The sequence below is a fragment of the Cuculus canorus genome, chromosome 7, assembly GCF_017976375.1.
Source record: "Cuculus canorus isolate bCucCan1 chromosome 7, bCucCan1.pri, whole genome shotgun sequence".
Taxonomy (NCBI): domain Eukaryota; kingdom Metazoa; phylum Chordata; class Aves; order Cuculiformes; family Cuculidae; genus Cuculus; species Cuculus canorus.
In genome coordinates, this window is record NC_071407.1 from 23,583,012 (window position 1) to 23,595,529 (window position 12,518).

General features: G+C 36.2%; 1 protein-coding gene across 37 annotated transcripts in view; it reads right to left on the reverse strand.

Moving 5' to 3' along the window:
- The window catches only part of KCNMA1 (potassium calcium-activated channel subfamily M alpha 1), a 427,072-nt gene that overhangs the window by 119,188 nt on the left and 295,366 nt on the right, over nt 1-12,518 (reverse strand). For all 37 annotated transcript variants that reach the window (XM_054072172.1, XM_054072163.1, XM_054072142.1 and 34 more), the window contains 2 exons: nt 3,201-3,310; nt 1,721-1,789 (listed from right to left, as the gene is read on the reverse strand). In XM_054072172.1, the coding sequence (XP_053928147.1) occupies nt 1,721-1,789; nt 3,201-3,310 (179 nt within the window). The remainder of the gene's footprint in view (nt 1-1,720; nt 1,790-3,200; nt 3,311-12,518) is intronic.

Below are 12,518 nucleotides of genomic sequence, written 5' to 3' on the forward strand. Positions count from 1 at the left end.
CACGATTGTATCACATTTTGTTAATTTTGTGGTATCCTCTGCATTACCTTATGATTAAGAACTCAATCCAACTCTCACTGAAGTTAGTGCAAAGAGTGATATGGAAGGCATTAATTATCTGTTATTACTGAAAAAGACTGCAATATTAGCACTTACGTAAGTAAATGGCAACTGATGTAATGACAACCTAAAGCTGGGCAATAATTCTTAGAAGAACCAACAGGAACCAAGTATTTTCTAGTACCGGATATACAAAATCTGGTAAATAGTTTCATTGCTGTTACTATTGTGGGGTGGGTTTTTTTTTGTTTTTTTTTTTTTTGTCTAGGAAGAGATTAAATTGTTCAGAGACAAAAGAACATTAAATCATTTGCTTTACATTAGCTAATGCGGAACAAGATCATTCAACGAAAAAGTACATTAAGAGTCTATGTGAGTTGGACGCATTAAAAACCATCTGATGTTTAAAAAAAACCTTAAACATTCTTAAAATTTCTTAAACAGCGGACAAAATTAATATCTGATAGCATGTACACCACTTCACATATCACTTTATAACACAGGAAAGAATTAAGCAAAACCAGTTACAGGTCACAGAAATACTCTTAGAAACAGTTGTAACATGGTGTTTTCCATGTCAAATGTCCCATAGAGGTTTTAAATTATTTTTAATAAAGAAAAAATAAAACATATAATAACAAACATTAAATAAACTTTAAAAACCTCAGAAATAGTGGCTGAGGCTCAAATGACAAAATGGTAAAATGGGTTCTGTGAGGAGAAACAATTGCCCTTTAAAGTTTTAGGCAATCAGTGGCCAAAAATAATATGAATTAACATGTATTTTTCCAGATTTACTACAGTAGTACAAAACATCACTTTAGAGGAAAATAAAATTCAGCTCACGATCAGTATTATATCTTTATTATGCCCATCCATATGTAGCTGAGCACATTTATAACACTGTTATACATAAATGGATATTGTGTAAAGCACTCATGGATAAGTTGACAGAAGATTGACTGCCATGTTCACTTGGATTTTTACACATTTTTTGCACAAAAATCCTCCAAGAAACACTTCTTTCCCTGTCTGTGAAGCTGTGCTAATAATATAAGTTTTGGTGGTGGTGTTGCTGAAAGGAGTCTTGAGTTGAGGAAAGGAGTTGGTAATTTCAAGGTTAAATTAATCTTTTCCAGTTTCATGGTGTCTTTCATATATGCGAGTTATTTCAGAACAGATAAATACTATGTTTATCCTATACTTCCGTATCCCATCTTACATTGGTTCAGAAGAACCAATTTAATGAAATTACTACTTCGAGAATACAGATAGCCATAATGAGGTTTGATATCACATCTGTTTTCCACTAGTCCATTTTCAGTAAGATAAGTTGGATCTCCAATTAAAACTGATAGACTGAACAAAAAACACTGTAGGTTTTTAAGTACAAATAAAGTGCATATCTAGAGATAGGACATACCTGTCGCTGTTCCCCCACCTCCTACTAAATGCTCTGACTTAAATCAGTCTTGGGGAAGAAGAATAAGGAAGAAATAAAGGTCTTTCAGTGCTATGTGAAGTGGTGTAATGTGATGGCATGCTAATTAGTTTCTAAAATGTTTCAAAACTATACAAATAGCTATCTCTATTCTGGAAAAAAAAGCAGGCAAAATTCTTGACAGTGTGTTCCGGGACTTCAAAAGTTGTAGGCACATACCTGCTTTCTCGTTTTTCCGACTTGTACTCTATGGCTATCATTAAGAGCTTTAGTTTCGCAAACACCAGTCTGCAGGAAGAGAAGAGGGCAAGAGTCAGTCCTTTTTCACAACCAATGTCACACAAGAAGAGATAACCTCAGTGTATACATTTTCTCTGAGAACTTAAAATCATAGAAACATTAAGGCTAGAAAAGACCTCTAAGATCCTCAAATCCAACTGTCAGGCCAACACCACCGTGTCTATTAAACCATGTCATGAAGTACCACTACAAACACCTCCAGGGATGATAACTCCTTCACTGCCTTGGGCAGCCTCTTCCAATGCTTCACCACTCTTCCAGTAAAGAAATATTTTCTAATATCCAATATTAACCTCCCCTGGTGCAACTTGAGGCCATTTCCTCTCATCCTATCACTTGTTACTTGGGAGAAGAGACCAGCACCCGCCTCAATATAACCTCCCTTCACGGAGCTGTAGAGAGTAATAATGTCACCCCTCAGGCTCCTCTTCTATAACAATTTTCAAAAGTCACTGCAAACAGTCCATTCCTGATGTTTCTTCATGGTAAGAGAATAATTACAGATAAGCATGGATGTAGGAGTTTCTGATGTTGCTGAAGCATTGTGCTGCATAACACACAAGGATATATGCAATAGAATTTATATTCCCATTAATTAAGTTCTGCAACGGACTACCTGTGCACGTTTTTTCTTCAGAAAATTCCCTTTTAAAGAATTGTAAAACCACATTACGTGGCCATAATGAAGAACAATGCCAACAGAAGAGGAAACAGGAATGTGCTAAACTACCCTGATGAGGTTTGTGGGCACAGTATTTATCAAAGAAACCTTATGCCTACAAATGCCTTCTTCACAGAAGCATCCTAGGACAAATATAAGGATTTTCATTTGCTAAGAAATAAAGTTGTAGCATGGCTTATGCTATGGTTATACATTACATGTTTCCAATACTCCTTTCTTGTTGCGGAACAGACATTTTTTTCTGACATATTTCACTTGTTAAAAGTGGCTTCCAACAAGATCCACAGAGCTCTGGATGCCACACTGCTTATATGACTCCACTACATCCATTTGAATCAATGAATAGTTTTCTTGGAAAAGGACATAAGCCAGGTCAGTGACGCTGACAACAACTATTAAAGAATGGGAATCATTAGAAGAAACAATAGGACAGTGCTTACAAGTAAATAATTCAATTTAAATGGATTGCTGATTAATTTGTTCAACACAGGAAACATTTTATGCCTTTGTTTACAATCACTTAATTCAAAATCTCTTCTGAAAACAGGCATCACAATGTTTGGAACACTTCTATGCAGTGATTGCATTAATGTTTATTTGACTGGATCCCATTAGATATAGCAACATCAGGGGTGTAGAAGAGCCTCCTGCAGAAACCTTAGCTTTCACTTGAGAGAAGGCACATACTTATGGATATTAATATATAATTCTACTTACTCACAAACTGCAGGGAAAGACAAACCCACAAAGGCACTAGACAGATATTCTGTATACATTTCATTTGCAACTCCTTCCAGGTAGTATTTCTGCCACGTATCCTCCTCAATCTAAAAAAAAGAAACATAGATAGAAATTCTGAGTAAAAGCTTTCTTTATAATTTACAAGCAACTGCTTAAATGTGAATTAGATTTTAACAAACAGGTCAGTAGGCTGCTATGGCAATTCATATTGCTTATTTTTACAGGATATCCTGGAATGCCAAAAAAAAAGAGAGCACATGTAGTTAGTAAATCAAGTATCCTATGTAAAAATAATCCATTCAATTCTTGGCAAGTGCATTCAGCATGACGTGAAATAAGGTTGTAAGAAGCTTGAGGAAAAAGTTTCTCTATTTTCTCTTTCTGAAAATTCCCTAGTGTAACGGTTGCATTATTTTATTTGATTGGCTTTAACAATGCTTCAATTATTTTGCAGTTGATCAGCAGTCAAAACATGGTTTAAAACTAATTTTTTTTCTTTGCATCTATAACTAACAAGGAAATCTGAGAAACATAACAACTATTTCAATGGTCATCACTGTCTTAGGAAAAGAACTTAAAAAGACTGCTACTGCGAAATTCATAGATCATAGAACGGTTTGGGTTGGAAGGGATGTTAAGGGACATTAAAGATCACCCAGTTCCAATCCCTCTGCCATGGGCAGGGACACCTCCCACTGGATCAGTTCGTTCAAGGTCACATCCAACCTGGCCTTGAACATTTACAGGGAGGGGGAATCTTGTACTGTTCTTGAATAGATGTGCTGTTGAACATATGAAGGAAAACAAGTCAGAAGTGCTACAGGACCACCTTCAAAAGCTCAATATGTTTGCCTAAGGAGAAACATACAGTGGTATTTGAGATGTGCATGCAATCCCACCTGGCTCCCAGCTGCTGCCCTGGGCTCCGTGAATGCCATGTCATATCTATAAAGCCTATGTCTCAGAGACTCTACAAGGTCTTTCAATTAGAATCAAACACATATCTCAGTTCCCCATATCGCATTTTGTGGCCTTATTCAAAGTTTGTTTGAGGTCTGACTGTCATTCCCTACGAGACCTTCATAGGCAAGCTAGGGAAACCACCACAAATACACAGCCTGAAATATCTAAGGCATCACATCAAACAGTTGCTTCCCTATTTATTACAACACATTGAAACAGAGCAGAAATTCCAACCACGATGCAACATTCCCGCATGTAATTATCTCCTTGGTTTTATTTACTAATTGTGTTGTATCAATTGTCTGAATACAAAAATTCATAATTCTATTATTCTATTATTAACTTTGTATTATATAATTATTTTATAGAATCACAGAATGGATTGGGTTGGAGGGCACCTTAAAGATGATTCAGTTCCACCTCTCTGCCATGGGCAGGGTCACCTCCCACTAGATCAGGTTGCTCAAAAGCCTCACCCAACCTGTCCTTGAACAATTCCAGGGAGAGGACACCCACAACTTCCCTGAGTAACCTGTGCCTGTACAATATCACTTTCATTGGAATTTGGTGTGACACAAATCCCTCTTGGACAAACAGTTTTCCAACATTTAAAAAAAAAAAAAAATCTGATTTCCACAGCTATTTTGACAGGACTTGTATAGTCTATTACGTAAGTCTGCATTTTCATGCAAAACTAGTCAATAGGTACTCTTTGAGAAGAACATTCTAAAGAACAGGAGGATTGGAAACTTTTTAAGAAAACAGTGAAATATAAATCACGAAGAATTAATTTCTTTTAAATTTTCTTCTCCTGTTGATAGGCTGCCAGCTGACCAGTCACTTCAGTCCTCGAGAAGTAAACAACTGCAAGAATAAATTGCAAGATGGAGATGTTCCGAATCATGCACTCCCTGACAAGTGGGCTGCAAACAATCAAGAGAAATTTCTTCCACAGAAATTAATTTACCATTCAGAGACCATGTGGGATGCAAAAAGGGATTTGCATTGTGTTATTCTCCACCACACACAGAGAAGTCATATCCCATTTTTTATAACCCTTTTATTTATATGAAGCTTGCAAATGTTGCTGATCAGCAACTCTTTATATACAGAAAGCAGATAAAGTACAGGCTCAGTAAAAAAAATAAAGGAGTAATGATAGTAAGAACGTTTGTAACTTATGGTCTATTTTGTGGCTTTTCTTAGATTGACACCACCTGGGGTTTGAAAAAATATACAAACACATTACGTATTTCTCCTTTCTACTTTCATCCCATACTGTCTTCTCATTAGGCAGATGGTTTTGCTTTGAAGGAAGAAACTACAGATCAGGCCTATAGTTAAGTGCTGACCCTCAGTCAAGGGCCAAGAAAGGAGTGGAAAAAACCAAACTCATCCACAAAGATTCACTGATTCTAGTTCGTGTTAAGTTCACTTTCATGAAGTGATTAGAATGTTTAAGGTATGTTCTGTTAAGATACCATGAAATACTGATTAATGAATTTAAAGAATCACTAATATTTGGGATAGTATAAGATGTTATTATATGATAACAATTATAATGGAATAAAAATGACCTTTGCATTGTACGTTCATCTGAACCATGATATTTTCCCCCTTGATTTCAAGGACAGAGATGGTCACCGTCCTGATGGTTTTTGAAAGGCAATATGTGGTGGTCTGCTAGGAATGAAACAATTCATAGAATCATAGAATGGTTTGAGTTGGAAGGGACGCTAAAGCCCATGTGCAGGGACACCTCCCACTGGATCAGGGTGCTCAAAGCCTCATCCAGCCTGGTCCCAAGCACCTCCTGTATCCAATACTGTGTTCCTAACACCTTGAGTCTTGCAGTTACCCAGAGTTTCAATAGAACAATATTCCACAGAAAAACACTATCAGTTTCTCCTGTAATTCATGTCAGTAAGTACTAATTTCAAAATCCTTAAAGTGAGAAAAAATACTTTTGAACTTACTGTGTTCTTGACTAATTTAAGCCTTTGTGATGACAATTCAAAGTCTGCTGCTACAGTCAACCTCAAAAGCCAAATTCCTAAACAAATCTGGTTCTCCATAAAGCATGTATATTTTCCTTTAAAATACTTAACCATAACTTGAATGATTGTCATCCAGTCCATCTCTGGACTTGCTGATGCTTATCTCTACTACCTACCCGTACTTATCTAATCAGTAAGAAAAAGTTGCCAAAACTTAACCGTTAACATGGAGATGAAAAAAATCTGTGCTATATGCACTTACGAGATTGACGTTTCACATTGTCAGCCGTCTGAAAACAATGGGGAATATTTAAATGTTATGTAAACATTACAGAAGGAAAAAGCTGAATTTGGGGAGTGTTTGGTTTAAGATTCTACTTATAAAGCCTGCCAAAATGTCATTCAGTAAAAATATGAAAGTTACTTATCTGGTTAGTTAAATTTATATCTAGATTTTAGCCTATCTGAAAATATTGCTCTGCTTGCAAGGATGAAAACAACCTTGATTTTAACTGTAAAAAAAAAAAAAAATCTACAGTAGTAGAATCTACTGAAACTAATTACTGGTCCATCCTATTTCAGCTCCTGACAGCAGATTCTGAATACTTTTATTTTCTACCTTTTTACAGTATGTACTCATACATAGAGAAAAGATTTAATTTCAGAGAAAAGTTTTCTGTGAGAAAGCTTTGCATGTTGACTAAACAAATATATTCCACTAAAATGCATAAATTTATCTTTACTAAGAATTGTCAGCTCCAGGAAGACAAATATGCTAGAATAAAAGTAAAGAGAGTTTAGATAACTGCTAGACCTCACAGAGGATGTGCTATATTACAACAGTGACTTGAATCTGTATCTCCCAAGTTCCTCTCTAGTCCTATAAGCACGTGATTATCTCCTCTGACTACATAACACTGCAATTCTCTCTCCTATATAGTCATAAAACAAATTGCCCACTGATCCAACAGCCTATATGAAGAATAGCTGGAAACAGACAGTGTATATCCCAAGAGAAGAAATTTAATTTTTGTCTGTATCTTTTTTCAAGTTGCAATGCTTTTCCTGCTCTCCTCTATCTGAATATAGATAAAATGCTGTTATCAGCAAACATATTTACATAATACAACAATTTCTTAGTGAGACACAGTGACAGAGAGATGAAAAAGTGATGTACATCTTGCAAGCACAACCTAAACCCTTAACATACTCCCTGGCAGTGGAGCTCTGTGGCCCTAATTGATTTATCATGTTGATAGCATTTGCTTCTCAGTGTAACGACATAAATAGTTACATGAAAAAGATTGAGTATATCTGAACCTGATAATGCTATATAACCTTTTCTGTTGATGTCCAAGTCTCACTATCAAAACAGAGAACTAACGCTAGAGTTCTAGTACAGCCTAGGATCTTTTGTCACATTCTGCATAGAAAACCAAGGTGAGGATGGGCAGGTGTCTTAACCAACATTAAGGAAGCTACAAAATGAAAATTCCTTTATAGCACAATGAAAGCAGCTGTAAAGTCTGCCCCTTAACTTTGAATAAACTCAGCGTAACCAAGAAAAGAGCATAAAACAGTACAAAGCTTTTAAGAATAATTTTAGATGTTTGGAAGAAGATCATCTTTTTGATGTTTAAGGAATACATTTACATTGATAAACAATTGATCTCTCTGTCTCTGTTGGGAAGTGTAGTGGTGGAACAAGGTGTAGTGGTTTTAAGCTGAAAGAGAGGAGATTTAGATGAGACATTAGGAAGAAATGTTTTCCTGTGAGGTGAGGAGGTGCTGGCACAGGTTGCCCAGAGAAGTTGTGGCTGCCCCATCCCTGGAGGTGTTCAAGGCCAGGCTGGATGGGGCTTTGAGCAACCTGATCCAGTGGGAGGTGTCCTTGCCCATGGCAGAGTGGTGGAACTGGATGGGCTTTGAGGTCTCTTCCAATCCAAACCATTCTATGACTCTATAATCTGAGTAACTTTTAAAAGAAAAACCACAAGAAGTACAGTAAATCAATGAGTTAATTCTATTCATTATTTCTCTAGAATAGCACTTGAATAGTCTAAATCTGTACTGAAGTAACCCTGCTTTATTCAAATGGTCTAACTCTTCTTCGTTCAGCATACACATCCCAGTAAAGCGAGTATAATTCTGAAATTCTGAACAGTCTTCCCAAAATTGTAAGGTTTATGTAAAACAAATAGTGTTGTGTGAACATGAAAGTTGTTACACATTTCCTTTCTAAAATACATATAAAATTCTCTCTTTTAAGATGCCCAGAAAGCCACCTAGAGGAATGTTGTACAGAAAATGCCTAGAAAATAACATCTTCACTGAGTGATTTTCTTGAGCCCTTGCCAAGCTGTTTTCACCTGCTTCTATCTAACACAGGGACTCTTGCCTCCATCTATCCTCAAAATGCTTCCAGGGCTTCCTGACATCTAATTTTAGGATTCTCTTCTCCACAGCATTGTGGGGTCTTTCTAACAACATAGATGAAAATGAAAAGAAAGCACACAGAGAATATTCTTGATTCGTGGCTGAAATGAAGTTGTACACGGAAAGCAATGGATTTCAAACATTTCTTCATGTTCACCTACCATGTCCTTTCAGTCCACCCACACTGCATGTGTGTACGTCTGGTTTTATTACACCCTAAGACAGACACGAAAATCTGACAGATAAGTACTTGGATGAAAGCTGTTCATACATTCCTAGAAAAGAGTGACGCTACTTAGATTTATAGTCTTCTAATTGAATTTCCTTAAGTATTTTAAATTATCAAATACCTCTTCACTGAATTCCATTGTCAGCTTAAATCAAAGCTAACAAGTATCTTTATGTGTGTGATAGGTGTGAATGAGTGTGATAAAAATTTTAAAACCTCAGCCAACTCTTCCCACAATTCTTTCTGCATGCAAGAATGTTTCGTTTTTTTAAAAAACTGCGATAAAAAAGCATATTTTATAGAACATCAAATATGCGAACTAAGATTAGCTCTAGTTTTTAATATGATATATATGCACTTTGTTCATACTAATGTAGAGTCTTGTAGTAGGTCAAAGCAGAAAGAACATTCTTCAAATATTATAACACATAGTCATTCTTTAGATGCTGCCCTCGGTGGTTTGGAACTTTGAAGAACAAAGGCTATAGTTTTAACACTTTCAAATTTGCAAAATAAGGCGGTATTTCTGTCAGAACATAATGCAAAAAGACAGATTGTTGTGATCTTTTCAAATTATTGTATTTTTTATTTACTAAATTACGCACTCCGTGGTAGACTTCAGTCCAAGACAAATCTATCACCCTTATTGCAAGGACTGATACTATTTGTAAATAGCAAATAGTAAATAGTTTTCAACCACAATAGTTTTTAATGCCTAGACTCAATGATGAAAAATATTATATTCAGGCTGACATTTAAGAGAATAAATACCTTTGGGAACATGATATACTAATATTTGGTCTAAAGCCTGCAAGGAGGATCAGGTTATCAGTTTATTATGCAGCCTCATGAAGAACTGTAGAATCACGGAACGTCCTGAGTCAGAGGAGACCAACAAGGATCATTGAGTCCAACTCCAGTTCCTGTACAGGACAATTCCAACATTCACACTGTGTGGCTGAGGGTGTTGGCCAAATGCTGGAACACTGTCAGGCTTGGCACTGTGACTGCTTCCCTGGGGAGCTGTTTCAGTGCTCCACCATCGCCTGGGTGAAGAACCTTTTCCTAATATCCAGTCTAACCCTCCATCCAGCATGACATTAAGTGGACAAGTTGCATTCCCTTCCCACTGCCTCTTAAAGTTCTCCTTCATTTGAAGAAATTCACTGTGTGTATCCTACTCTCATACTTTATAACATTTTGAGGCTGCCTAGGTGACAAACAAAAAAAAAAGCAAACCAGTTGATATATTCTATCAGCTTAGGTAAGCACCCGCCTGATGTAAATCTGTGTGGCTTTATGTCTCTCTTTCAGCCTGGACTAGAAAGGAATGGAGCAGGAGAAGTGGGCATTGCTCATACATGTGGATGCGAGCAACAGCTGCTGAAAGAGCCCACAGAACATTCCTGTCTCAAAATAGCTTAGAGGAGAACTGAGACTACTCTAGATAATTTTTCAGATCTGGAATGAGGTGTACCACCTTACCAACAGAGCAAAGACAAAACTAATTCATTTGTGGACACATTTTTGTTAATGTACACAACAATACTAACTCATATTGGCTCGCATGGTTGTATAAAGGGAGAAAACTTTCCCACTTCTGCCTTTTATTCTATTTACTTACTTTTTGTAATGTTTTTCATCTGGGTAGCCTTCTAGTATACATTTGTTAAATCAAACAATACAGAAATTGCAGTACAGTATAGTATTTCCATCTATTTCTGAGACTATGCAAGTAATAAAAGCTCCCAATTCCTTTATTAACACAGAAATGATAACACTCTAGGCTATAAAAAGAACTGACTGTTGAAATACAGTTTACATGTGTAAAGTTGGGATTGGTTTGGGTTTTTCTGCTTAACATATAATTTGTTGTGCAATCTATTTTTCTTCCTTCAGTGCTTACAGAACCTTAATCTTTTTGAGTTGATTTTCTTTTTTGTTCAGTTTGGTGCCAAAGAACATAAAAGGTTCCATATGAGATGACATCACTAAAACCAAAAGGAAAATACTAGGAATAAATATAATATTTTGAGGTTTCTCAGTTTGTTTTACCTCTAATACTGGGCAGAGTGTTTACACAAAGCATTTTGTGGTAAAGTAACACATAATGAGTTAAATGTGTGTGATGTCACCATCAATCACATTCATTTGTGTTTGACTGACCAAATATTTATGGCACATTAAATCACCTTCTAATCACACTGTGAAGGTGAAGGAACAAACACACATTTCAAGCTTTGTGTAAAAAATACAGAAGTTTCAGAACATTTTCCTGGCGATCTTCTAAGTTGTGAGAGGGTCCACTAATAGTGTTTCCCAAGGAATTTATGAAGGTCTGATGGTACTTAAATTCAGTGCTCTAAATGAAAAGGAGTGGAAGTTGTCTTAGGGAAAGGATATCTTTCTTTTCAATAGAGTCCTCTTTAAGAATTCCAGTCAAAGTAGCTGCTCTCCTATAACATACTGTTGATTCACAGCCTCCACTAAGTAACAGTTTTCTCTTTCAAATACAGTTTTACGAGTGAGACAGCTCAGAGAAAGAACATTCTTTCCGCTAAATAAACAGACCTTTTGCTGCCACCAAATGAACTGGATTCTCATGAAGAGATATGTCTCAGTTCTTGCACATTTATGTTACTTCAGATTTGAAAATACTGAGATCTTGGGAAATGACAATGTGCATTTTACTTGCCTGACAATTCATTTTTTATTAAGTAGCAGACATCTTTTTAACCAGTACCTGCAGAGTTTTGCATCATCCCAATACACTTTTTGATGACATTTTTAATCTCAGTGCCATCTGAAGAGGAACAAGTTAAGGTACGTCTGCTTCCTATTCTGTTTGTAACTGTATACAATCATGGATACAATAGCAAAACTGAGACTGATAGGTTCCTCTAAATCAAAATCATTGCTATTTTTATCTTCATTGTCTGTATATCAAAATACTCAGATGCAATCTGAGCAGTGCTGTGCAAAGCTGAGCTTTCAGCTTAAAACTGTTCATCAGTACGATAGTCCAATCTGTCACTGTACTGAAATTATTATAAGAATACCTTATAAAACAAGAAAAAATAGTATTGAAGGTAAGATAACAGCAGAAGTGGCAAGATTTATTGTCTAGAAAGGTGATAGCTTTACATTTGCAATTTTTGACATGTCTAAACATTGTAGCTGTAAATCCAGCCCATAAATGTGTCTCTCCAGTACAGTTCCTCCACATAAGATATTTTTACACTTCACCACTTTCTGAATCACTCAATTTTCACCCTGCAAGTTTAAATTCAGTATTAAAATAACTTACTTTAAGACTGAGGCTTCTGAAGATACTTGTATATTTGGATCTCCTTGAGATAAAACTGACCCCTTCCTATTTTGGAAAGACAGAAGTCGAGCAAAAGTTGCAGGCCCACTTCTGATTTCAAGAGCAAGATGATAGAATAGGTTGCCTCAGTAATTCAGATACATTACTGTGACTTTCGCAAATGCCTGAGACTGCCCAGAGTCTTGGGTTATCACACCAGACAAGAGTGAGACAGATCAAAATGGACCAGCAAGAACAATGAAGGTCATAAGAGAAATAGTTTTCTTTTGGGATACAAGTAGAAAGGACTAATATAAAAATGATCATACATTCACAAGTCACAGACAGTTTTCAAGTTCGTC